At 36.5% G+C, this 27,840-nt stretch overlaps 1 protein-coding gene across 1 annotated transcript; it reads right to left on the bottom strand.

Moving 5' to 3' along the window:
• Positions 1 to 5,048: 5,048 nt before the first annotated feature.
• LOC140146153 (extracellular matrix organizing protein FRAS1-like) lies at positions 5,049 to 25,473 on the bottom strand. The gene is made up of 16 exons (XM_072167911.1): positions 25,353 to 25,473; positions 24,485 to 24,607; positions 24,010 to 24,120; positions 23,036 to 23,257; positions 22,319 to 22,456; positions 21,531 to 21,755; positions 20,720 to 20,830; positions 20,055 to 20,306; positions 14,429 to 14,536; positions 13,189 to 13,434; positions 12,334 to 12,438; positions 11,043 to 11,264; positions 10,154 to 10,252; positions 9,240 to 9,470; positions 7,593 to 7,836; positions 5,049 to 6,948 (listed from the first exon to the last, which is right to left on the bottom strand). The coding sequence occupies exons 6-15, from the start codon at positions 21,679 to 21,681 to the stop codon at positions 7,631 to 7,633; spliced, it is 1,731 nt and encodes a 576-aa protein (XP_072024012.1). The 5' UTR covers positions 21,682 to 21,755; positions 22,319 to 22,456; positions 23,036 to 23,257; positions 24,010 to 24,120; positions 24,485 to 24,607; positions 25,353 to 25,473; the 3' UTR covers positions 5,049 to 6,948; positions 7,593 to 7,630.
• Positions 25,474 to 27,840: the final 2,367 nt, after the last annotated feature.

Genomic DNA, 27,840 nt, shown 5'->3' with positions numbered 1-27,840 from the left:
GTCAACATAGCAGGATATTTTGTCACGTCAAGTAAAAATAAAAAACAAACAATAAGTCAACATGGTAAGATAAATTATCATACCAAGTAATAGTAATTTTGACACCGTATAATTTAAATTATTGAAAAGCATCCTCGGATGTAGAGGAGGGCGGCCCGAAATTAAAGGGAAAATTAAAACCACAAATCTCAAAAGACCGCCGACAACCGCCGCTTAATATGGATATCCAACTAGATTGCCCCGCAGGGCTACAAAGAACCACAAACTGCGAAATTTGGATATCCAGCTAGATTGCCCTGCAGGACTCAGGAACCACAAATCTTGAAATATGGATATCCTACAAATTAAAACCACAAACCGCGAAAAACCGCCCACAACTGCCGCTCAATAGAAATATCCAACTAGGGCTACAAAGAACCACAAACCGCGAAATTTGGATATCCAACTAGATTGCCCCGCAGGGCTATAAAGAAGCACACACCGCGAAATATGGATGTCCAACAAGTTTTAACTATAAATTAGTCCTCGATAGAGGGCAAGGCTTGAAGGATTAGGGAAAGTATAACAACGAACCGCGAAAGTTACCTTAACAAACAATATAAGTCAAAATGGTAAGATAAATTATCATACCAAGTAATAGTAATTTTTGACACCGTATAATTATTGAAAAGCATCCTCGGATGTAGAGGAGGGCGAAACTTAAAAAAAAGGGAAAATTAAAACCACAAATCTCAAAAGACCGCCGACAACCGCCGCTCAATATGGTAGCGGTGCTACAAAGAACCACAAACCGCGAAATTTGGATATCCAGCTAGATTGCCCCGTAGGACTCAGGAACCACAAATCTTGAAATATGGATATCCTACAAATTAAACCCACAAACCGCGAAAAACCGCCAACAACTGCCACTCAATAGAAATATCCAACTAGATTGCCCCGCAGGGCTATAAAGAACCACACACCGCGAAATATGGATGTCCAACAAGTTTTAACTATAAATTAGCCCTTGATAGAGGGCAAAGCATGAAGGATAAGGAAAATTATAACCACGAACCGCAAAAGACCTCCAACAACCGCCGCTCAACAGATATATCCAACTAGATTGCCTGCAGGGCTACAAAGAACCACAAACGGCGAAATTTGGATATCCAACTAGATTGCCCCGCAGGGTTACAAAGAACCACACATCGCGAAATATGGATATCCAACAAGCTTAAACAATAAATTAGCCCCGATAGAGGACAGGGCTTGAAGAATAAATGAATACCACAAACCGCGAAAGACCGCCAACAACCGCCGCTCAATAGAGATATCCAACTAGATTGCCTGCAGGGCTACAAAGAACCACAAACGGCGAAATTTGGATATCCAACTAGATCGCATCGGCACATTAAAGACTCATAACACATATGGAAATGTTTGAAGTTGATAATATTATGATAAAGTTTAAATCAGTTCCAGGAAATCAGTACGTTTTACAAATGGGACCAAGTTTCAAAAAGTGAGCCGAGGTGGGGCTTTTTAAACTTGCTGCTTTCTTTACGTTGTCAACGTTTTTTTGGTAGATCTATATTACACTATAATGGTAATCGCTATACGTATGCATGTAAGTATAAGTATAGGCCTATAAAGGTTGTTTTTAAGAAATTTCCATTTAATTTTATTTTAAGAAGGAGATTGGTATAGAAATAGTGGCGTACCCAAAGAGGGGGGGGTTGGGGACGGGCAGATTCACCTCTGTGAGAAGTCTTGGGAGGGAGGAGGGAGGAAGAGGGAGGAGGGATATGGAGAATGAGAGAGGGCTGGAGGAAGGGAGAAATAAAAAGATATAATAAAGAGAAGTAGATAAATAGATCTATATTACACTATAATGGTAATCGCTATACGTATGCATGTAAGTATAAGTATAGGCCTATAAAGGTTGTTTTTAAGAAATTTCCATTTAATTTTATTTTAAGAAGGAGATTGGTATAGAAATAGTGGCGTACCCAAAGAGGGGAGGGGGTTGGGGACGGGCAGATTCACCTCTGTGAGAAGTCTTGGGAGGGGAGGAGGGAGGAAGAGGGGAGGAGGGGATATGGAGAATGAGAGAGGGCTGGAGGAAGGGAGAAATAAAAAGATATAATAAAGACAAGTAGATAAATAGAAATATAAGGAAAATGATGGGAATGAGAGAGGGAGGGTGAGAGGGGACAATGAGAGCGAGGGAGTGATAAAGTGTAGGCCTAGGAAAGAATAAGTACAGAGAAGGGAAAAGAAAGGAATGATGAATACATTTAATAATAATTATTAGGCCTATATAATAACTAAACACATAACAGCACTGGGCAGCCATTCGATGATGTCAATGCCTTTATTCGTTACGTAATTAAAACGCCCAGTCAGATGTATTTCACACCTACCAAACACAACTCACCCAATTTCGCAAACTGGACGTTGAATGTACACTCTCATGAATATTGATTGGCAACATTTTCCAATATGTCAGCGCTCTAATCGGAAACAATAGAACAATAGACCCTGCAGAGCGTTGGTATATCATCTCTGCTCAGATCATGTGACCGTAACTTCCGTATTGCTCTTATGAACTCCCACCCTCCTGACATGGGTCGATAGTAACGTACTGTACCTCACTGAACAGAGCACATCCAGATGAGCAATGGTTTTTGGGGTTGTGGTGAGCAGCGGTGGTTTCAGGTGAGCAGCGGTGGTTTCTGTAGCCATGGCACCTATGTTCAATGGTATTAAGTTTGGCAGACAACAGTGGCCGATCATTTAAAGGGGGTGACCCTACAGGCTATTGGGTTAGGATATGGATTGTCTTCAAACTTACATACAATATCAAATATCGTCCCCTTTATGCATATATGTGAGAAAATCGTTGCCGTATTCCCGTCGATGTGATTCGCAATACCACTACGCCCATCATTCTTGACAAAATATCTCATTATTTTTGTTTTAATTCGACCCTGAAATATTTTCTTTTAATTTTGTGTATATCATCATGTACATTAAGCATTTTTTATTTATTTTATGATTTTTGTAAATGAAAAAGAAATGAGTTTTCATTATTGTAGTTTTAACTAACTTTTAATTAATTAATTAATTTTGTAGAGGGGGCATTTTTTCATATTTCTCGTATCATGCTTGAGAAGATAAGGTCTTGTTTTGTATTTATTTCGCCCCTTATATATTTCTTTATTTTTTTGTTTTCAGCGTTTCATTATTACAGCGCCCTCTATAATATGCTGGACGTAATTTATTTCCCGAGCCGAGGTGTGTTTTTAGCTGTTATTGGTCCCGTTCACAGAGGTCGGTATACACAAGAGTCGCATAAGTTTACATGTTCACGTAACCTCCTTCAACTCATTTGCATAGAACTGGATACCAGAATCGTATTCTGATTCGTCGTGCCTTCTAACCTGTTCTAATTAGCATACTTTTGGATACCTCCATATTTGGTATTACCTAATTAATTATTTATACCTCTATGTTGTTTACATAGTGACGTCATTAGAGCTGGTCACTTCGTCAAACATCCGACGAACGAACGTTTGCAGTTTTCTTTTAATTACTGTTATATCGTGAAATACCATATAGCTGAGGTGTTAGTCCAATATGCATAGGAAAATATTTCTGGCGATGACCCATGTTCACATTGGCTAAATAAGCTGTATTTTCGCTGGAAAGGGGCCGGGACGAGTCGGCCATTTTGTTTGCAAAAGGCATGTTCTTCTCCCGCGTTACCCGGAAGTGGCAGCACCAGAACAAATGACGTCATTTCTGGATTTCAGCCGGAACGGTTACGTTCACTGCCGTGCATCAGTATAGGCATCAGCTTATCTAGGTTTTACTAAAGTAAAACATCTTTGGTCCCGTTACAGAAAGGGAAGGATTCTGGGAAGGGTCAGATTTCTTCTGTTGTTATCAACCATTAGCGAAATGAAGCTACTTATTTTTCAATTCAATTCATTAAGCCATAATTTCATTCTGCTTAGTCAGGATATAATTATAGTGCTTTTAGATTAAAAGCTACCAATTATTATATTTCCAAAAAACCGCCATCTAATATAATAGCGTGCTTTTTTTGTAATACATTCAAGAGGGAGTAATTTTTAGGCGGATCCTCAATACCTCATTATACTCTTCATAATATTTAAAGGCCCTAACATAAAATAACGCATTATGCTTTTTTAACGTTTTTATTTGATTTTGGATATATTTCCTATTTTTCTCAGTTGTTAGTTTTTTTCTCGACAATATTTGTTGTATTATATGCTTTTCTGTATTTTTTTTCATTTAGTAGAGGCAGAATATGGACCCCGTGAGACTAACGAGGAGGAGAAGTTTTGAAAATGGTTTTTGGTACTTCAGAGGGACTGAATAAGAAATCTTTGGTCCAACCTCTGGGAAATGTGGGGAACGCTTGCTAAATAGTTATTTTTCAAAATGACCACCAAAATACCATTAAATTTAAGATACCGTTCTAGAGCCCTAGAGTAGTCTGCTGATTTGATATATCGTCTAAACTCTCTTAAATTAGCCGATTGATGATAGGAATCAATCTAAATAGATTGAAAATAGATTTGAATTATTTTGTTTTCACTCTGACTCTGATTTCAATATCTAATCAAGTGTGACTCCTATCATGTACTGCCAAATGTGTTGCATGTGATGTGTATGAAATTACTGTTTTTTTCTTCTTATTATCTTCTTTTTTCACCTGTTTAAAAAAAATAAAATAAAATAAGTCGTTTAAAATTATCATTCCCCAAAATTCAACTGCAAGTGAGTGATTTTCTTCGAACGAGACAGATTTGTCCTTGAAACTATAGTGATATCATGATATGAACACGGACAGTGTTATGAGAGAATGGGACTGCCAACACTGGGTGAAGATAATTGGTACCTGTAAATGATCAAAAAAGCTAATACACACAACGAGTCATAATAAAACGAACGACAAGAATAAAAATTAATATTTTATTAAAACAAATATTGTTCTTTATTTTCCAAAAATATAAAGTGTATATATACGTCGTATATGTAATATATGTAAACGAATAAATATAAATGAAAACTAAAATAAGGACATTAATGTATATTTTAAATAGCTAACAGGTATCAGTCATGGTGAATTTGATAGCTATTGCCGTAGACTAAATTTGAAAATAAAATGGTGTTTTCATTTGGCGGAGGCGCCGTATTTAGCGTTGGCTTACCCGGGTGAAAAATAAAGAAAATAATAATGTTCAAAGCTAATGTTAAATACGGTGCCTCCGCCCAATGTTTTGTTTTTAAGTTTAAAGAAGACGAAACGTCTCAACAAAACTGTAAAATTGGTGTAAAAGTGGCTTGTTAGACGATAATTATATCCTTAACTTAACATGCTTAAGGAGTATCAAGAAGAATGCATGCAACAATAATACATTATTCAAAGTGTGTCTGTCTGCCCAGCTATGCGTTTTGCCGCACTTAAATGCATCGGTTCGATATTTCGGATATGGATAGGTATCGGGAAAAGCATGTTGCCCGTGTGGTTTTCGAAAGGTACCCTCAAGGTCAAAGGTCATCTAGGGGGGAAATGTAAGTGATTCCCTCAAGTGGATAGCATGAAGCAATAAAGCAGCCAAGTCAGTGTATAAAAAGAAGAGTACAAATATGTGCCCACCTGTCAGAGATTCTCAAGTGTGAACACTGCAATGTCTTCCCAGCATTCATCGCTGAAAATGATATAATTTCAAACGCATGTGTAAAATAAAACTGAGGTCTTCCAAGGTCAAGGGGGCACACCACTAAATCAATGCGCCATTTGTGTAACCCTAATGAGTTCCAGTAAAATTCAGAAACTTTTTGAGGTATTTTGGGCTGGTCTTTAGACTTAATAATCAGAAAGAGTGGCGAATTATAGCTTAAATAAAAGTGTAAAGCCTATACATAAATTTGAGTCGCCAAAAAAGTCGCATTTTCATAATTATTGAGAAAATAGATCCGCGAATTAAAAAATGGCAGAATCGGGTTTGCAGTCTTGAGAGCATGTCAAAAACAGTGAGGGCGCTGTTCGCGGCCTTGTAGCGGGAAAACGAGGTGGAAGGACCCCCATACATTGAAACATATGTTAATCTTTCATCGATTTACAATCGACTGGTCATCATAAATTTTTTCTAACGAGCCCAAAAGGCCTCAAAATGATAAAAGAAAATCGGTGTTTTTACACGTATTTCAATGGGAAGATTATTTAGTGGTGTGTGCACTCAAATGTCATCAAACAGAGGTCAGCTAGGGTCAAAGGTCATATAGAGGTCATTGGGGATCAAACAGCAACTATCAGTTGCTTTCACATCTACCTGTCACAGCTACGGGTGAACTAGCAAAGTATTAAATTTTGTGAACCCTTTATTGGTTTAATATACTCTTGCAAAGCCACACAAAACGAAAAACGTGTCCTTTTCTGATCTTAACCATACAAATCAGACACTGACCTGGCTGGCAGGCAGGTGGTTCAATGTCTGGTTTTAGATTACAGTTACAGTAAATCGGTGTTTCTATATAAAAGTATAAATAATGACTAGGTATAAACATTGAATTTGTTGTAATGGTTCGAGGATGCTGCGCATTTTGGTATCCAAGAAACTAAATCAAAAGAGAATTGTGATGATTACGTTTGAAATCTGAATTTCAAAAAGTCTCTCACTGACAAATTATTTTAACCAATTATCTCAAATTATTGAGACGTACCTCACAACTTTGACCTTCTTCATGAGGCTGGCAGCCGAGTTGAAGAAGGCCAAAGTTCTACTCAAATGTTCCAGCGAGGTGCGTGTTAATTTTATGTTGAGATCATGGGTCAAATAATTAACTATGAAGTCTACTAACACAGATGAGTTTTCATTCCATAGTCATGTACTACTTAGTCTACGGATAGCCTATGAGGGCGTTGTTTCCAGTCTGAAAAAAGAAGAAGATGGTCGACAATTATTCTGACGTTGTCGTAATAATGTCTTTTATTAACAGCAATTTTAAAATGGGTGTGTTTTTTTACAAATTAATACGTTTGTTAAATTAGAGATAGGCTTAAATATAAAACGGAAGAAGCTATCTATTTAATTATTACGTATGTCATAATTTTATAAATATGTACTTCAATTCCGTCAGGGAATAACAGTTTGTCTCATTTTGCGAAAAGCAGCTGTGTTATGCTTTTTCGAAAAACAAACTATTTAAAGTGCAACGCGATGATTTTATTTGGTGGGGGAGCGGTTATCCCACTTTTTTTTGCCGCCATCTTTTTAATGACCGACAACATCCAGTAAAAAGCCCCAGAGCATAGGAATAGGCGCTAGGATGGTTTTCACGTACTTTCACATCCGGATTTGAGAGACAACACGTTTTTCGCCTTGTAGAATAATATAGTACTATATTATACATTTTCTATATTGGATTGGCAGTAGCCAATATAATGGTTACTTATTACTTGTATGAGTATTGCGTGATTTGGTTACTTGTAATTGTATGAGTATTGCGTGATTTGGTTACTTGTAATCGTATGAGTATTGCGTGATTTGGTTACTTATGAGTATGATTGTACTTACATATCTATTGTAGTCACCATATTGATTCAATCCATTATTTACGTTACGTAATATGCACCTCCATTCACGTAGCCAAGAGGAGCTGAATTTGTTCCGTAGGCATCATTCGCTTCAGATACACATGCATGTTTTGCACTACCATATCGTCTAGACAAACGTATGGCAATTGCTATAGCTATGATGGTTGAAATAATTGCAATGATGCCAGCAATGGTGATCCCTGCAATAGCGCCGCCCCCGATACCTGCGAAATGACAAAACGGCATCTTAATACTAATTATGGCGTGTCCGTCCGTCCGTCCTCTGTCCGCGCGCTATCGCGTTCGCGTCCGCGCGTTTCGCGTTCACGCGGTGCACTATCGCGTGCTCGCGGTGCGCTATTGCGGAGTATCAACGGGAGTGTGCGCGGAGTACAGTGCGCGCATCGGAAAAACATTACAGTGTGACTAACAGGTGCATCTACAATGGGTAACGGGTGTTGGGTAATTAGAGATAGGCCTATCACGAGAACCGCCCAACCCGAGAACCGCGAAATCTAGTTTCCTTATAATATTGGTGGGGTAGATGGTTATTTTATCTCGACGTTATTACAAGGACCGCGGTGGATTTGCGATTAACCGGGTCTATTATGTAGACAACTTTTTGACCAGAATCAGCCAAAGATTGAATGAATGATTGATTGTTTGATTGAGTAATTGTGCTGGTGATATTGATTGTTGTCAAGATGATTCCATTGACTCATCTAAAACCAATGGAACACAGCTACTCCCAATTCCAGAAAAATACAGCACCAATTTATTGAAATGGAAAATATAATATTTTGTTTTGGCAAATAAAACATAGGTAAATTATCCTTTAATAGTTCAGAATGGCAATAGTGCCCAAATTTTAATATTTGCTCAATTTCAGGGAATGGGCCAAACACCTGCAAAAAGTATTAAATATTTTGAGTAAATGTTAACGTTAACATTAAAACGAGTCCTTGGGCTTGATTGCCACAGCATACGAAATCGCATGTTTTTGGTTGTAATTTCCAAAGGAGTAGGATTTAGCTTTGTTTCATTCGACATAACAGTGTAAGACCTTTTATCCTAAACGTGCTGTATGTTTCTAAAATATCAAGCAGAATGTATTTAGGGATTCAATCATGTTTCACCGTTGTTCATCACCGATTAACAACGATGCGTCCGCGTCGTCTCCGTGGTTTACTTCGCGAGGGCAGCCGAGCGAAGTAAACCACGCTGACGCGCCGGACGCGAGTTGTTAATCGGTGATGGACAACGGTGAAACATGATTGAATCCCTTTCAACATCGAAAACAAGCAAAAGATCGTATAATTCACATGATTATATAGGAACAGTCAGCCTTACAAAAAGATCGGTGATTTCTGTTGATATCAGCAATAAAACTGAATAAAACGGCAATCTTTATCCGATACTTGAAATACTGAATTCAACTTGTAAGCGTGATACGCACACAGATTGCAGACATGACGAAATTTACGCGCTCACGCGTAACGCGGATGTGCGTTGGCGTTTGCGTATACGCTTACTGTAAGTGTGGATTCATCACGGATTAACAACGGTTGGCTCCTGTACAAAAGTATAGGAAGAGTTGTTGAAACAAAGTTTCATGCCATGGCCTTACCCCTATTTTCTGAAGGAGGTGACTCCATATCGTTGTCAGTGATTGTGACAGTGGTCGTTCCTTGGGTAATAGTTACAGATGAAGGTGCTGTCAAGGTCAGAGTAAATATTCGATCCGTTTCCAGGATGTCATCGTCAGGGATAGATAATAACAGAGAGTAGGAATCATCGGATGCGGACATGTAAATGGATTGTGAAAGTGGCGTATATAATCCAGAAGTAGAAGTCACAGCTATGGAAAAAAAAATAAAAAAGCTGCGTTACCCGCCCTGATAGTGCAAGGATAAACCATTGTGATATTAATGGATTGTGTGTTTCAATTTTGGTACTTATTTATTGTTTTTAAACATGTTAGTTACATAATTAAATACGCAATAATTGATACGCATTGTCTGGTAGTAAATTCAAAGTTTCTTTGCTTTACCTTGATTGTTCGGATCAAAATTAAAAGGCGACACATATCTGAGAGTAACAGCTAACATTTTATGGAAAACAAAATGTGATGTGTCATGTCAAAAGGAGACAATGAAATCGGACATTCCTAAGTGAAGATATTGAGTTCGTAATTTATGGTATCATAAAATTGGAAATTGAGATATCAGCCTTGAAAAATATTATTGACAATATTGAGAGTACGAATTACCTTGAAAAATGTCTCAAAAATACAAGATGCCAGTTATATTCCGACAATATTTTAAACATTGATAACATCACAAAATTCGCAACAAACCCAAATTGTGAAAAAATCACACCGGGCAGATTTTTGTCTATTTCTCCATTTACAGTTCTGCCCAAAAGTGTCTCCTTTTGACATGACACGTCACAAATACTAATTACAACATGTTAATACCAGAGATATACGACTACTTCTTCCGGACACATAAGACATCCATTTACACAATACTTTTTTCTTACTTAATGTTACTGCGCTCACTCCCATTTTTCCTATGATCGCTGATGCACTACTGCCTTCGACAAAGGTGTAAGACACTTGGTCCCATCCTACGATTGCAGCTGTGGTCAAATGAATAATAAATTTAGGGTAGCAGTAGTAAAACTTTAGTAGTGGTGGTGGTGGCTAGCTGTGGCTCAGAGGATGATTTACGGAAGCCCCATCATGCACTGCAAAAGTGTTATCACTAAAGTTTCATCTGCCATTTTACTTTTCAAATCACATTAAATTCTGTGCAAAAGATGTTGTTTAACATGTTTAAGAATTATGTGTGTGTCATTATTACTTGGTCGATTTCAGAACAAAAGGGATGTATGCATAAAGGATAATTCACACCTTCTGTAGATAACATAAAATGTGAAATCGACCAGCATTTTGAATGTGTTTTTATTGTAAATATATCAGTCCAAACTCAAATTTAACCATGCACGTCTATGCAGTGTGCGAGCAGTGGTGTCATGTTCACTCACACGGCTGTGCTAACCGCAAGTCAACACAGTGGCGTGATAGGTAGTGCTTAAATCATCCTCTGGCCGCGGCTGTAGAGGTGATGGTGGTGTTGATGTTGTTTATGAAGCCAGTGACTGTGGTGTCGGTATTGGTTTTGGGAGGTAGGTTATGATGGTGGTGTTAGTTAGATGATGTTGGTGGGGGTAATGACGTATCGTGTTGTTGTCGGTGGTGATGTTGTTGTTGGTAATGGTGGTGGTTATTGGTGCTGGTGAATATTTTGACGGTGGCGAATGGGGTGAAGTTGGAGTGATGCTGCTGGTGATGTTGCTGCTGGTGGTGGTGTGATTGTGGTATGTAAGTGCTGATGGTGGTATAAAATAGAGCAGCAATCCAACTCACTGTCGTCATCGGTAATGGTTACAGTAACTACACCAGGTGAACCAACGACGATATTATCCTGTCTTGGTTCAATGCTTATGGTGAAGGTTTTGGCACTCTCTATATTATCATTATCAAATATTGTTACAGGAACACATATTTCTGATTCCGTATCGAAGACAATATTTGTCACTGGCAAGAAATCCAACCCACTATATGCTGTTACACTATCAAAGGAAATCGCTGGAAAAAAGGTGTCAAAATCCAATACATTATAATGAGGGCGTGATTCATGTAACAATTGAGTTATCGTCAACAGATTAAACTAATATTTGACACTATAAGAATGTATCTTCTTAGCAATTGTTCAATCAAACCATCCGGGGGGGCTTGGAGGAGGGGGAAATCCGAAAACCGTCTAAAACGTTAATCCTAATCATTACGTTTTACTACCTGTAACCAATTGATCAAAATTGAATTCCCTCCTGAGATTAGTAATGAGTTGATCACATCACGAGGCGGTCATTAGCATTATACCTAGAGGCAGTATATAGCACACATGGGTCAATAAGTTACATAAAAATGACTTTTTGTGGTATTTGGTTCCCAGGGTGTAAGTTTTGGCTGAATGGTTAAATGTGGTTATACATGTTAATCCCTCACTACAAGAGTTATTACCGTCGATTTGGTTGAAAAAGGAGGTGAGACATGATCAAATCTCTCCAGGTAACAAAACGTAATGTCATATGTAGCACTGTGTGTTGACTATAACACTTGTACTTCATGAGTACTGTTCTCCAGCAGCACTAAGTGTTGACGAATACTCATTATTGCTATTCATGTGTGAAAATGCAGGTTTTTTTAGCAGATTGCAACTGTACTAACAAGTAGATAAATTAATTCAATCGAAACTATTGTTTTGAAATAGTTTTCAGAATATAATATTAATTTAAGATAAAATGAAAAATCACTGGGGTACACACAATTATTGCACCACCAATAGTGTACCGTAATGGAAGTAACTAAATCTAAGACAACGTCTCAGTCAGGTAAATTTTAACTCACTCCACGCGAACCAAGTCTCAATTATTTGTTTTTTTCAAAATTAATGTTTCAGAATTATAAATTGTCTTGAAAATATTTGTAATCAGCATGAAAAATGTATTAAAACGGGTACAAACAAGCGTAGCAATAGTTTAGTGATTCTTGAGATTGCTCTTAACATTTTGAGAAAATATCTCAATACTTGGACTTTTTATGTTGAATAGCACGCAGAGCATTAAAGTTAAAGGCAATATGTTATGTAAATTACCAACTGTTCTTGATGTGTTTATGTCGCCAGTTCTGACCAAGCAAACATGCACTTGACCTTCGTTTTCTCCAACAGAAAGTGAGGATTCTTTCCAGTAATACTTCGCTGCAAAAAGAGACAACAAAATAACGGAACATAGTCCTTTGCTAAGAATCTTACAATAATCTAACTAATAATTATTTATTATTTCAATTAGCTCAAACCTCAGATGATAGCTCTCCGAAGCACGAGCGTTTTCCGAGACATTTTTTTAGGTCACGAGCTATTCTAAAATAAATACTATTAAATACTATTGACGTCACTGTCAATCAAACTCCCAGGACCCTTGATTTGTTAGCAGCATGTAAATGGAATGTAGTTTCATCTGGTGCCGATCGGAAAATAGGAATTGAAGTAAATGGCGAAACAATACGGTACCTTTTCAAGGTAAAAAGCAAGTTATCTAGGCATTGTTGACAGGGTGCCTTCAGGAAATAGAGTTTCAGAGTTTCCTATTACTGAGACCTTACTTTTGAGACACTTTATATATTTGAAGGTGTAAAATTACATATAAGGCACGCTGTTTTAACGTAAACAAAACATGTCCAAGTTTGATATAAAATTGGATCGGTTGAGCCCATATTTATTGGTTAAGCTATGAGTTTTAAAATATTGGACGAGACGTAGTCGAGTCCAATATTACAACTCATAGCGATACCAATAAATATTGGGCGTAAAGCATCCAATTTTATCATTATTATGTTTTGTATCCAATATTATCACAACTTGGATCCATCAAAACATAATAATGGTTGATAGATGGCGGCAGACGCAAACTTGTCTTTTTAATTGAGTCAAGGTGTCTAAAGAACTTACCATCATTGTCTCTGATTTGAATGTAAAGCTTGTATGGTTCGCCTCTATTTTTATTCGGACAAGCTGATCCCAATGGGTCTACCAATGTAAGAGTAAACGACTCATCATCTTCAATTTCGTCGTCATCCTGAGCACTTATTGTAACAGGTTGTGTCGAGGCAGAGCCCGCAGCAAACGTCACTTCACCATAACTAGGTGTGATACGTATATCATCATCAATGGTAGTGATATGATCGACGTAAAATTCTGTATATAATATAAAGTAGTTTGATTCACTTTTGTTTAGTTTTTGTTTGGTATTTGTAATTTGTCATATGCGCCATTTATCGACTAAGCGATATAGGCCTGAAAGGGCCACTTCTATCAACATCTTCTGTTGAGTTAGGATTGGCATCATGGTTTTTCTCAGGGTTACGGTTAGGGCCAGTATTAGAGCTTAGGTTAGGTTTAAGGTGCAGTTTAGGATTAGGAATCTGGTATGGATTGGGGTTTACAACTAAGTTATTAGGTCTTCGAACTATCGACCCTCTAACCAAAGATTTGTAAGAATCTATTCCAAACATTAGCTCAGAGTTTAAAAGCGGATGAAAGCTTTCACATAACCATTAAAACATTATACTAGTGCCCTGAATATAACTTTCATATAACCACTAAACCTTGCATTAGTGCCCTGAACAAAACTTTCATATAACCACTAAAGCCTTGTATTAGGGCCCTGAACAAAACTTTCACATAACCACTAAACCTTGGTCTAGTGCCCTGAACAAAACTTTCATATAACCACTAAACCTTGCATTAGTGCCCTGAACAAAACTTTCATATAACCACTAAACCTTGCACTAGTGCCCGAAAAAACTTTCATATAACCACTAAAGACTTCAAGTACTAGTGCCCTGAACACAACTTTCACATAACCACTAAAGCCTTGTATTAGTGTCGTGAACAAAACTTTCATATAACCACTAAAGCCTTGTACTAGTGCCCTGAACACAACTTTCACATAACCACTAAAGCCTTGTACTAGTGCCCTGAACAAAACTTTCGTATAACCACTAAAACCTTGTATTAGTGCTCTGAACACAAATTTGCATACTCTGCATGATTGAAGGCAATACCGTGAATGGAATAACAAGAGATTGCAAAAACGAAACGACCTGGAAATCATTCGACCTCTACACAGGTCGAATGATTTCCAGGTCGACATGTCGACGTAAGTTTTGTTACATTAATCTTTACTCACCTACATTTTTGGCCCGAAGCGTCCCTTGTCTTGTAATGTGAATTTGACTCGATGGTTCTCCCTCTTTTAACATTATGTTGTCATTTTCAACATTCCATTTAAATTTAGCTGTCAATGATGACAAAAATTCAATATATTTCGGATTGTTTATTATAATTATAAAAACAGAGATATCTCTGATCATTTTGGTTCACACGATTTGACTAGGAGAATTATGCTATTAAAATCGATACAAATATTGTTGCCCCTTTGTTAATGTATTACGACAATACGTTTGTATTTATTATATTCATTGTATATTTATTACAAAATCAAAATCAGATTTGCATGATATTTACATTAACAATTGCATTAAGGGGGAATAACACCCTGATTTTCATCAGTACCCTCTTCTTTTTTTTTTCTTGCAAATTTATAAAGTACATATATGGTCGAATCCAACCAAAAGTGTACACGGCATGTTCAGGGCCATAACTTAAAAGTGTTAATCAATTGGCATTCGTTTTTTTTTTTTTTTTTTTCGCCTTGATCATACGCTTCGCGCCATATATAATAATACCCCCTTCTGTGAAAAACGTAGACACAAAGACCCCAAAACATGCTATTTTTACCCATTTTTTCAAAATATTTCTTAAAGTATTTTTAAAAACATCTAAATCAGTTATGAAAAGAAGTCATTGGATTGAATCTAAATTTCCTGAAAGGTGTGTATTCAAAGATTGCCTGTTAAATTTTTCACATATTTGTACATAATTATGAATTTTTGTGATAATTTTTTGAGTGGTATTTTTTACATTACCTACGAATACAATTTTTCATAGCAGTAGATATATCTTTAAAAATGGAAATCACTAATAAATGCGCAATTTATACAAGCTTTGATATGTCCAATACTGAAATGCATTGCATTCGGACATCTTTATTATTTTGTTTAGCTGCCAGAAATTCTAAATGGCACAAAGGTAGGTTTGGTAAAAAATATGCATTACCTCCGAATACATGTTAAAAGCTGTGTCATTTCCACAAACTGAGAGAATAGTAAACAATAGTTAAGCAATAGGTGCAGGGTAATACACTCTTTATTTCTACCAAGTTTCAATAGCCTGCGTTTAAATATTTCTGAGATGTCAACAATAAAAGCAAGTATTCGTAGGTAAATTTCGGTAACCGAATGTTACCTACGAATACAATTTGACATCATGACAGTATTGTGAAACACCGCCATTCATGCCAATGCCCATTTTGGTACATAACGAAGGCCTGTATGTTTGCTATCAAATCATATGTCAATGAAAGTTGCGAATTCACATACACTAGGCGGTTACCCGTATTTGGCGGTTCTCGGCTGTCGCGATTACCTGGCTGATGGTGATTGTACTCACCAAGTTTTATGCCCATAGGACAGTTTTGACCTCAGATGACCCCTTGTGACCTCGAAATGACCTTCCAAAATTTGGCTCTAAATGTTGACTGTACCCACCACGTTTCATGCCCATATGACAGTTTTAGGTAATTTGACCTTGGATGACCCCAAAATGACCTTCCAAAAATTTGACTCCAAAAGGTGACTGTACCCACCAAGTTTCATGCGCATACGACATTTTTTACTAATTTGACCTCAGATGACCCCTGGGTGACCCCGAATGACCCCAAAATGACCTTCCAAAAATTTGACTATAAAAGTTGACTGTACCCACCAAGTTTCATGCCCATACGATAGTTTTACTAATTTGACCTCAGATGACCCCTGGATGACCTCAGGTGATCTTGGCCCACTAACTGAAACAAACTTGTTCTGTCTGAGGTCCAGATGCACCCACCCACCAAGTTTGAGGAACGTGTGACCCCTAGTCTCCGAGAAAATAGGCGGAAAACAGTTTTTACTAATTTGACCTCAGATGACCCCTGGGTGACCTTGACCCACTAATCGATACAAACTTGTTCTGTCCTAGGTCAAGATGCACCTACCCACCAAGTTTCATGCACATATGACAGTTTTTACTAATTTGACCCCTAGATGACCTCTGGTGACCTTGACCCACTAACCAATACAAACTTGTTCTGTCCCGGGTCAAGACGCACCCACCTGTCAAGTTTGAGGAACTTGCGACCCCCAGTCTCCGAGAAAAAGCAGTTTTTACTAATTTGACCCCTGGATGACCTTGGGTGACCTTGACCCACTAACCAATATAAACTCGTTCTTCCTCATACCAAGCTGCACCCACCCACCAAGTTTGAGGAACGTGCGACCCCCAGTCTCCGAGAAAAGAGGCGGACAGACAAACAGACACACAAACACACAAACAGATTCTGGTGAATTATAGTAAGATGCCCACCATACAAAACTGAATACGGCTTAATTGTTGAAAAATATGTACTGAAATAGACGACGGTCTGCTCATTTGAAAGAAAAATCAGATTCGAAGAAGATTAGAAGGGATAAATACTTGGATTTGTCAACTGTCATGTGTGCTTCATTTTAAATGTTTACCGACCTTCTGGTTTCTGAGTAATTTGTGTCCAAATTGATTTATTCGAAGGTAACTTTTGACGTTTTCGCTAAGGTTACCTACGAATACCATGGAAAAAACGACTGTTCTCATTGCCTCATGATCTAGACAACACAGTGATGAACCCTGGTATAAAGCTAATTGTAGTTGCCCTCAAACGAAAGGCCACAAGACGTAACTGACTCCAAGATGGACTTCACAAGTCTGCAATAACGGTTTTAAGCAATTTGTGTGCAATTAAGCAAATTAAAGTCACTTTAGTGCCTTTGTTTCTTACTTCAATCCTCTTTCAACCGCTGTGAACCGACATTATTAATACATGATAGGGTCTAAAGTATCAATAAACGCACATAAAGAAAAAAATACATTCAAAGTGCTTTATAAATGAAGTTTTGATTGCGATATCAACCAAAAGTCTAATTCTTACCTACAAATACCGAAATGTTACTTACGAATACAACATAATACATGACATGTGTAATGAAGTGTCCCTACCAATGGAAATTAATTGTCAAAAACTTTAAGCGGTACCTCAGGACACTATTATTACCCATATACGGATTCATTCAACAATTATTTATTATGTAAAATGGCTGATTAACTACTTGTATATCAAAATGAAGTGGTCAAAATCTTGCTAAAAGCATCAAAAATGTTTTGATCTAAGGTAATAGCATTTATTCATTTGGACGTACCATCTGAAAGACATCTAAAAACTACCATTTTATTAATTCATTACCATAATAGCAAAATTTAAACCTCTAAACTCAATATAGATATTGTTAAATCGCTCATGTTACCTACGAATACCCGGGTTTCTTCACCTTTTCATTGTATAAAGCGTTAGGTGTATGCGTATAATTCCTAATATTCTTGAAAACATATATTCTACTCGTTCTTATACAATGTGTAAATTGATTCATACTCATTTGATAAATAAAATACAGAAACTTACCTAAACTTCATTTTCAAAAATAAACTAGCATAAATTGACTAAGGTTATAATGATCGCGTTGTAAAAATAAAAACAAATATTTTCTGGTTGAGCTAGCATTTACCTGACACCCTGTGGTCTACATTACACGAAAAAAGCGTTAATGGGAATATTCCATTTGTTTTTGATTAGTATTATTTTTCAAGATTAGTAATGGCACTTTTGGTTCCTATAAGGCCAATATGTCATCAATCAATGGGCAAAAGGAAAAAATTGTGGAGACATTTTTATTACGGACTTTTATTTTTGGCCCGTGGACACTTTTGGTTGGATTCGACCATATATGTTCATCACCTCATGTCATGAACTTATAAAATATATCTACATACAAACTGTTTTTAAACCATTTTAGTAAGCCATTTTAGCCCTATATATTTTTTGTTTACTGTAACCTAGTAACTGAGATGTGTGTTTCATAACAAACCATAATTTATTCTTTTGAACATGTCCAAGTAGAACACATGAATAGAATACATTAAATCCTTTGTTATACTATCTATAGAAATGTACTCACTGATTATAACACTGAATAAATTAAATACGCCTAATCTCTTCCACATAGACAATTTAACACTACACCATGTGTGTATCTTGTATAATGTGGAAAAGAGATTAAAAAAGGTTATAAGGTCATCAAATGTCAGGTTATAGGTCAATTGGTTCAGGTCAAATTCAGGCATCCATTTTGAATACATGTGATAGTCTGTGATATCATACATGTCATAATGAGGCATCAATTTTGATATTTTGTCTGTTACTGGATATATAATGGAAATTTGTGAGGTGGATATACTAAAATACCTTGGGATGTAAATGGTGAGTACAATTTAGATTGCCTAGTTGAGATGAATTGGGCAAATAAATATAAAATAGTTACCAAAATCACAAAAATGAAGCTTACGGAAAACAACCTAATATGGTGGTATAGATGACAAAAAATACAATCTTTTTCAACATTGCTGTGGTTGTGGTAACCTGTTACCTATGGCTTAATTAACTTTCAGTGAAATAGTGTCGCAAGTTCAAAATACAAAATATAGCTCAACATTGAAAATTGAAGCATTTTAACCGGTTCGGTTTTTTTTTTATAGTTGTGGAGCACGTAGTTCATGAAGTCATAAAAGAAATCATGGACCACTTATTCCCATTTTACATATCAACATTATTTCCCTAATGTGTTAGCAACACATATCCAAAATTTTAACGAAATCCGTTGATAGTAAGCTTTCCAAAATGAAGTGAATTTAAAACATCAGTGATGTACCACTTTTTGGCTTATACCATTAGAAGTATGTACGCGTCATTGACACTGATGCCACCAATTGAACGAGAAGATTTGCCCCTTCATTTTGCATACCACTTTGTCCAATTTCTTTTTCTCATTTCTTCACAAAATGCAAAAAAATGCAAAAAAAAATACAATGGGTGTAGTACCCCCTTAAAGCACCAGAGCCAAATTGGTTCGATATTTGGACCGACCGTCGATGCTACTTCGATGCTTGTAAATTTGTATTGGTCAAAGATTACATGCATAGATTCATATGAAATCACAATTAACAATCGTCAACTAATTGCTTTAATAATTTTTTTTTGTATTATTCCGCTGGATTGAGTAAATTTATTTATTTTTTCTGCTGTTTTATATTTTTCCGATCCACCATACAAAAATCTCATCGTCAAAATAGCCTAAAGCGTAAATCTCAATAAAAAATCTTGATCTCAGTGCTACCTCCTTGATAGATGTCTGTTCTTGCCACAGATACAACAAATTAAAGTAAAAAAATAAATAAAACCGCATTCCGTATTAGGTTTTTAACTTGGGAAGGGCTTTGAGACGAACTATTAAATTAAGATGGCCTAATAACTGCGCATCGTCAGCGAATAATGCGTCTGTTGTCATTGATCACGTTAATAGATTCGGTAGTTTCGTAAAATTCTTTTATTGCAAAAACGGTGCGTTCAATTATCAAAACTCAAAAATTATGTAATAGCTGATAATGTTCCTCAACATCATCAGTTATTTAGTTACATTTGGGTTATGCGATAAAGTGCCCAAAAATCAGTTCCCGACGATACAGTTCTTTCAGGGATACCCTGTATTATATTACGGAGTGCTACTTACAATCATTATCTTCAATAGTTATCTTCACTGATTGGGCAGATGGTCCTGTTCCAATGGAACTACATTGTGAAGGTTCTACTGATGATATGTCAACAGTAAAGCTCTCGGAATTCTCGTAGCAGTTATCGTCAACTATGTTAACATAGGATGTCTGTGTATTCGCGCTCGTGGGAGAGGAGGGTGGGAAAATTAGAGACTGTGAGGTGCTGCTGTAGTCGTTGGACGTAGCAGTGATATCACGAAATGTTAGTGCTGTAAAATATATATAAATAAACTGGCATTTACTTGTAGAAATATTTTTAATATACTGTAGATCTTTTGCAGATTTTTCTTTTCGCTCAATGTTCCTGACATTTATCGCAATATTCCAGACTTAGCACCTTTGTTTCATAACCATTAAGTCATTGGACATTTTGTAAGTGCTTAAATGGCCTGAAATAAATAGCATCCTTTCTAGCCTTCTCTGATCTACGTCTCCATAGGCTTCATATGTACAATAAAAAGGTCCATTAAAAAGATTCCCATTCATATGGGATTCCCATGTAATAAAATTTGCACAAAATGCAAATTGAGCAATTTTGAGCAATCGGTTGCAATCGATGTAATAATCACAAATTACCAACAACCTTAATACTCGCTTTTTTTCTTTCAACAAGTTCCCTTACCCGCCGTTCCTTGCTGCATGACGCCCATTCCCGTTCTTTGTACCGGAATAGGAAATGGTCTATCACTTTCACTGACTGTTGCAGATGCCACATTCAGAGCATACGTCGTACCTGAGAACCAAGAGAACCAAGAATTGCTCAATATAAATTTGGGTTAAATTAGGCTATTTCCGTTGAAATCCATACACCTTCTATGGACAACATAACATTAATCTATATCAAAGTATATTTCAAATGGAGTCACTCGTTCATGTACGTAATCCAATGTAAAATTCGCACTCCCTGAATAAAGGATTCAGGTATTGTCTTCCCTAGGGAGTGTATGGATTTCAATTAGAGTAGTTTTGATTTAAAGGTGAAATGCACCACATGTAAGGCACCACATGTAATCTAGTCGTATATCACTGTCGGTGCCTGATGGCTCTTTCTATCCTAACCTGGTGATGTAATAAATTGTATCAAGTATAATGGTTAATATTAGCATAGCGTCGTTTTCATTTACATAAAAAACGACAGCACTATGCAAATGTTCAGGGTACGATATAAAAACACTATCGGACATATCGGGGCACCGATCGCGCTATTGGTGTTAATTAGAGGTTGTGCCTAACATTAAGGTGATACATACAGGGGCGTGCGCAGCACATTGAAAGTTGGGGGGGGGGAGGTTGTTCAGTTCCCCCGAATGGAGTCTGATTAGGAGCAAATGTTGACGTTTTTAACGCTTTCTCTCCCGAATCCCCCGAATGACCAACAAAAGTGACCCAACAAAAACTGCCCCCCCACTTTAAGCACGCAACTGGATACATACTCTCATCGTCCTTGATTTCCACACACATCCAGCACTGGCTTCCAAGGTATCCACTAACAATATTATTGATAGTAATATTAAAGCTCTCCGTATCTTCGCAAATGTCGTCATTCGTGATAGGAATAGTAAGTATATAAGTATCACTGTCCATCTTAATTTCTTGCGGTGATGTTATTGAGATGTCTGCGATATCAGCGTTCCCAGTGGAAAAGTCGGTAAATAAATCTGTTTAAGTATTGAAATAGCAAGAATTTTTTACACTCAGCGTGTTAGTATCATCATCATCATCATCATCATCATCATCATCATCATCATCATCATCATCATCATCATCATCATCATCATCATCATATAATCATCGTCGTCGTCGTCATCATCTTCATCATCATGAGCCATTATTTGTTAGCCATGTTGTGGCTTCCTCATCCAGATCAAACATCTACAAGATGTATTATTTCATTTGCAGCATTAATGTCTTCACACAGATTTCTTTAAATATATTTTGATATGGTTAATTTTAATCGCTTTTTTTAAACATATAATATCGAGGGTTGACAAAATGAGAAAAATGAGTAAAAATAATATTTTGCATTGAGACGTGACCAAGTATTATTGTGCTTTAGATGCAATAGGAAGTTGAATTGAGTTAAGGCTTATGATTTTAAGAATCTGGGGGTATTACATATTATTTTGGTACCAAAATCTCAAAATGGCCAAAAGTGAGTTAAGTCTTCTGTTTGTCAACCCTCGATATTGTTTGGCATTTGCTTTTTTATCATAAAATTTACCTAAATAAGTACATGTGTTTCCAGCTCCATTTCGTGTAATATAGAGCGCAACATAGCCTTCATCTTCTGCGACAGTCTCCTTCGTATTGGATGATGAGCCCAACAAAAAACTGACACGCGTCTCCTTATCGATTGGTACTGCATAATCCAAATGTCGACGACAACATTATGTTTAAAAAAATGTTCAAAACAAAAATTTTCATTATGTTTGACAACTGAAATCAAAGTTGGCATTGTTATGACTGTGACATCAAAGTTGCTCTCAAAATTGATCACCCTTCCTCTCGACTTGCCCCAAATTATAAACCCTCTGTTCATCTTCCACATTTGACTGGATCGAAATGTCTTGCATCCATTAGTTTACCCTACCGAACACATTTTCAGTTCATCGTCCGTCGAAGCACAACGGAGTTCATGAAAGTACACAAATGATAACATTCATTTCTAGACGTAACTTCTGTTGTCACTCACCAGAAATACTGATTTGCTATCTAGTGTGACATGGGTCGATAAAGACAAAAGGCATCTTAATGAACAGAGCATATCCAGATCTTGCAAAATATGTTTATTTCTTGACTATCGACCCATGTTTAGTAGTTTATTCTCAACATGAAAGTAAGGCGAACCTGCACAAAGTAATAGGAGTGTCATTTGAGGTGACATATCATGTTGCAAAGGATTCTGGGAGGGGGTAAGATATCTTATCTGGTCACTCACCGTCATCCCCATAAACATACACTTCACAAATCGGTAATGGTTTATTCCCGGTTGAAATGATATGAACATATCGTCCATAGACATCCTTAGTGTTACTGTTACTGCAATCTACTTCAATTGCTCCATATACCCCAAGCGGAACTGAACCACAGGGAGTGTTGCTTAAAAAGTCATCATGTCGGCATGAGCCCACGCTTACATTGGCATTTGATATATCATAAGCTGCCAAAAAACAAACAAAACAAAAACAAAATAACACAGCTTCGATTAGTGTAAACAAAACAAATTATTATTTACCAACATAGCGATAAACGTAACCTGATTTGGTTATCATCAGTAGACTATTATTTTAATTGACGATTGATTTTTTCTCTTTTCGTTATTTACATGTTAGAAAAAGAAAATTATTATTGGAAATTGGAAACAGTTGGAAATTGGACCCACAATAAGCGGCCCAAAATAATTTTGCGTATCATTACCTTTTCTGATTAAATGAATTTTAAGAGATTCGTTGATAACCAACACAAGTTTAAGAAACCGAGATAATAACCTTCAAACCATTTTTCAAGAAATAACTGACGACAAAAAATTAACAAAACTGTCCAGCAAACACAAAACGTTTTCGACTTTATTCGCAAAAGGTTAGAAACGGTTGCCAGAAAACGTTCTAAATGTCGGGTTATATAAAGGGTTTAAAATGTTTTCATAACATTAAACATACAAGTTAAACAAAAAAAATTTGATAACTTACTGAAAACATTCTATCATATCGTTTATTAAGTGTTGACAAAATAAAAATGTTTGCAGAAAATATTTTTCAATAACATTTTGAAAACATTTAAAAAATATATTTGTTGTGTTTTTTCATACAAATGCCAATTAAAACATTACAAAGAATTCATTCACAACATGGGATATGTCTGCATTCAGAATAAAGAGTCTTCTGAGTAGCGTCCTGCCTCCGATTTACATACCATCTGCTACACTGGATATGTCACTTCGCAAAGGAAACAGTACGACCCTTTGAACTTCGAACTCATGACCCAAGTCAAGTTGAAGCCAGTGATTTCCATCGTTATCTTGCTCTAAATGAAATAAGTAACAAACCAATGTTTGTGAATTATTTCCATTTTCAATAGGTTTGCTTTATATATAATTGCCCATTCACGGTTGTTTGATGTGATCATTTCTTATAGTTAATATATAATGTTATAATAATTATTCAAGACGGTGAAAGCTTAAGTACTGAGTTAATCATTGAATTTGCCTAGAAAAATGTGTATAATTCTATTTGATATTAGAGTGTACCGTACATATTCGTTTTATAAGCTTTCAATATCTATTACCCTCCCCACCTTCCTAATTACACAGGAATCTCTTTGTTTGAAATAACATAAAAATAGAACAACACCATTTGAATATATCGCCGTTTACAACTCTTTATCTGACCTGATACAAAGCACGGAAGTCCAAGAGCCTCTGCATCCCGATCTTTATCAATCGCTTTTGCTGGTGTGTACGGGTCGACGTAGCCTGAAGCAGAAACGCCTTGTATGGGAATGACCTTTGGATCTAAAATAACATGACCAAAAAGAACAATAGTTTCCTTTTATTATTTATTTTAAAAACGTGTATGAATGGAAACGCTGCGGTATCTCATATCGTGTAAGTGATATGCTGAGTTGCTCGGCCTATCTCGAACAAAATCGCCATGCGTAGCTGTTGAAGAACGAGTGGATTCGCCGTACTATAATTTGGTTCGCTTCAAGTTCGGTAGTGACGTCAATGCTTTTTCGCGGTTGCGCTGCAAGCGTGCCAACAAAGCGCTCTTGTACGCGTGAGTGTTAATTCTGCGTGATTAATTTTATGCGCGCGATTCACTACTGCGGCCAGCGAAATACGCACATACGTCAGGTGAACCAAATTATATCACGGCAATATTTGACACAAATATATCGGGATGATGACGCTGTGTCAGGGTCACTGTCACCAGTCACCATTGTCACTGTAAATGTCACCTAACTCTTTTCTGTTTTCTGGCGGCGGCTTTGGAGACAACACAGTTCAATGCTTGTGTTGTTTCAACGGCTGCCAAGATTCTTCGCATTCCTCACAATATTACCGGTAATAATACTTATGCCGGTGGTAATAACAAGTATTATCATTATCATTATTATTATTATTATTATTATTATTATTATTATTATAATTATTAATTATTATTATTATTGTTATTATTTTTATTATTATTATTATTATTATTATTATTATTATTATTATTATTATTATTATTTTTATTATTATTATATGAACATACCTACGTCTGCGCCACAGATTCTCCATGAGGCAAACGCGTCCCCGCCGGAAGAAAAAAATAAGTACCGAATTTGTAATCCAGGAGCGCTTTCGGATACTGAAATGGCCGTCTTTGATGTATCGTTGGGTGTCAAATAAATAACCCCAGTACTTTCCACATATGATAATCAAATGAGTCTGTTATGCCTGCTGTTATGTAATCCTCAGCACCAGCATTCGCGAATAGACCAGTTTCCATATCTTTAACAATAATTGTGTCATCGGTTGATGAGCTTAATGCTCCGTGTCCACCACCCCCGTCCATGGCTTCAGAATCGTCAAGATCTACAAAAAATAATCAGTGCCTAACTCTTGTGACAGAAGTTGTCTTGGTATGTAAGATTTTGTCCAAATATTTGAAAAATGTTTTCCTCATATGGGAATCGAGTACCCCTCTCAAGCACCCCCAGAATAGCCAATAGAGTCGATTTGACAGATATGTTTTCAAGAGTGGGTTGCCCTTTCGTAAACCCGAATATTCCCTGGAGTTTGCTCGTGAATGCGGACTAAGTACGCAAATTGTATAGTAAACATATTCACAGGGGCACTAGTACTGTACATGGGATAAAGATACTATGTAATGAAAGGAAATTTATACTTGTTAACATATTAAGGCCAATGTTAGCAAAATTCAATTTCAAAAAGTTGATCGATTTCAGAGAAGGTATCTACAATTCCCATGATGCATTGCTTCCATTTCAATTTACTTTACTGTTTTGCAATCCATTCCAACATTGGTCGATAGTGATAAAAAGGTACTTCAATGAAAAGAACACATTCAGAGCTTGCAAATGCTGTTTGACTATCGACACATGTTGAAAACAAATGGAAACTGTACAAAATAATAGGAGTGTCATTAATGAAATGAGGTGATGTTTCATGTTGCAAAGGATTCTGGGAATGGGAATGGTAAGACCCCAGCAAACACAAAACGTTTTCGACATCATTCTCAAAAGGTTATAAAAGGTTGTCAGAAAACGTTTAAATGTCGGGTTATATAAAGGGTATATTAAGAGTATAAAACGTTTTCATAACCTTAAAAAACATTTTTGATAATCTACTGCTCAGCAAACAAAAATGTTTTACAGAAAACGTTTAAATGTCGGGTTATATAAAGGGTATAAAAACGTTTTAATAACATTCCAAAAACATTCTTGAAAACTTGATACAAAACATTCTAAACAGAATGTTATTTTGGGGTTGAAAAACATTTTGCGAAAATGTTTGCCCGAAATATTTTCAATAACGTTTTAAAAACGTTTTCATGACCTTTATATAACCCGACATTTAAATGTTATTAAAAGGTTTTGAAAAAACATTTTAAGAACATTTCTGTGTTTGCTGGGTTCAAATATTTTGATATAATGTTATTTAAGTATTGACACAATATTTGGCAAAAATGTTTGCAAAAATAGTTTACAAAAACATTTTTGAAAACATTAAAAATATTGTTGCAATGTGTTTTCATACAAAACGTTTTAAAACGTTATCATGACCTTTCTATAACCCGACATTTTAATGTTATTAAAACGTTTTTACCTAAACCAAAAGCCAAAATATAACTTATTTAAAACGTTTTTAAAACGTTTTTGTGTTTGCTGGGACATCTTATCTGATCAATAGCAGGTATATTTTAAAGAAATTCATCTTAAAATGTGTTGTGCCAACATGTTCCAGGGTTTGAAGGTAGATGTTATAATTTAAAATGTAAAACCTTACATATTCCATAGTAATTAAATGACTCATAATCCGGTGAAGTTGTTAGGAAGATATTAGCATCGCCTCCGCCTCCGCCTGGTTGTGGTGTTACTTGAAGAATTAGTGGACCTTCACTGGTTGTTGACCATGGACCCACGTATCCATACCGAGCTGTTATTGGGTCCGATATATCATACCCTAGAGTGTTTGACGGCGTACCAAGATTAGGGGTATAGATCTCTTGGCAATCTTTGCAAAATAAAGAAACAGGCGAACGGAGTGAAATAATAGATGGAAAGGATGTACATACAAGGCTAGTTTGCTGTAATGTGTGAAAGTAAAAACAAACAAAAAACGGATTTACGTAACATAAATGTTACCATTTATATAGCGCCTTCTACGTGTATTAGGCGTTTCACGTTTATTCCGCTGCTGTTAGAATATGACAGCTGCCATACAATGCCCAAGGCATGCTTATAACGCTCAATGGACAATATTCAAAACAGCGCCCTCTTTCACCCTGGGTAGAGAGAAGCAAGTATAAAGCTCCTTGCCCAAGTGACACCCCAATTAGCAGTAAGTTCTTTGCCCCGATGAATTACAGCTATTTTTGAGCTATTCTTAACATTCGAATTTTACTTCCGCAACATGGATACCACAAATTTGCGAACAAAGGAAGGAAGAGCGAGATGAAATAGACAAGGTGAGCAAAACAATCTAATCATACGGATTCATAATAAGCTTTGGGCTTT

The sequence above is a fragment of the Amphiura filiformis genome, chromosome 2 (assembly GCF_039555335.1).
Source record: "Amphiura filiformis chromosome 2, Afil_fr2py, whole genome shotgun sequence".
In the NCBI taxonomy this organism is placed as follows: domain Eukaryota; kingdom Metazoa; phylum Echinodermata; class Ophiuroidea; order Amphilepidida; family Amphiuridae; genus Amphiura; species Amphiura filiformis.
This window is presented reverse-complemented; position numbering and strand designations above follow the sequence as displayed.

What these genes read in the sequence shown, in the direction of transcription:
- LOC140146153 (XM_072167911.1), bottom strand. Translation starts at nt 21,681, where the DNA reads ATGGACAGTGATACTTATATACTTACTATTCCTATCACGAATGACGAC. An exon ending in AACTATTGAAGATAATGATT is followed by an intron (nt 14,537 to 20,054) that starts GTAAGTAGCACT and finishes CATCATTGACAG; the next exon opens with CTAAATTTAAATGGAATGTT. An exon ending in GCTTCGGGCCAAAAATGTAG is followed by an intron (nt 13,435 to 14,428) that starts GTGAGTAAAGAT and finishes TATTATATACAG; the next exon opens with AATTTTACGTCGATCATATC.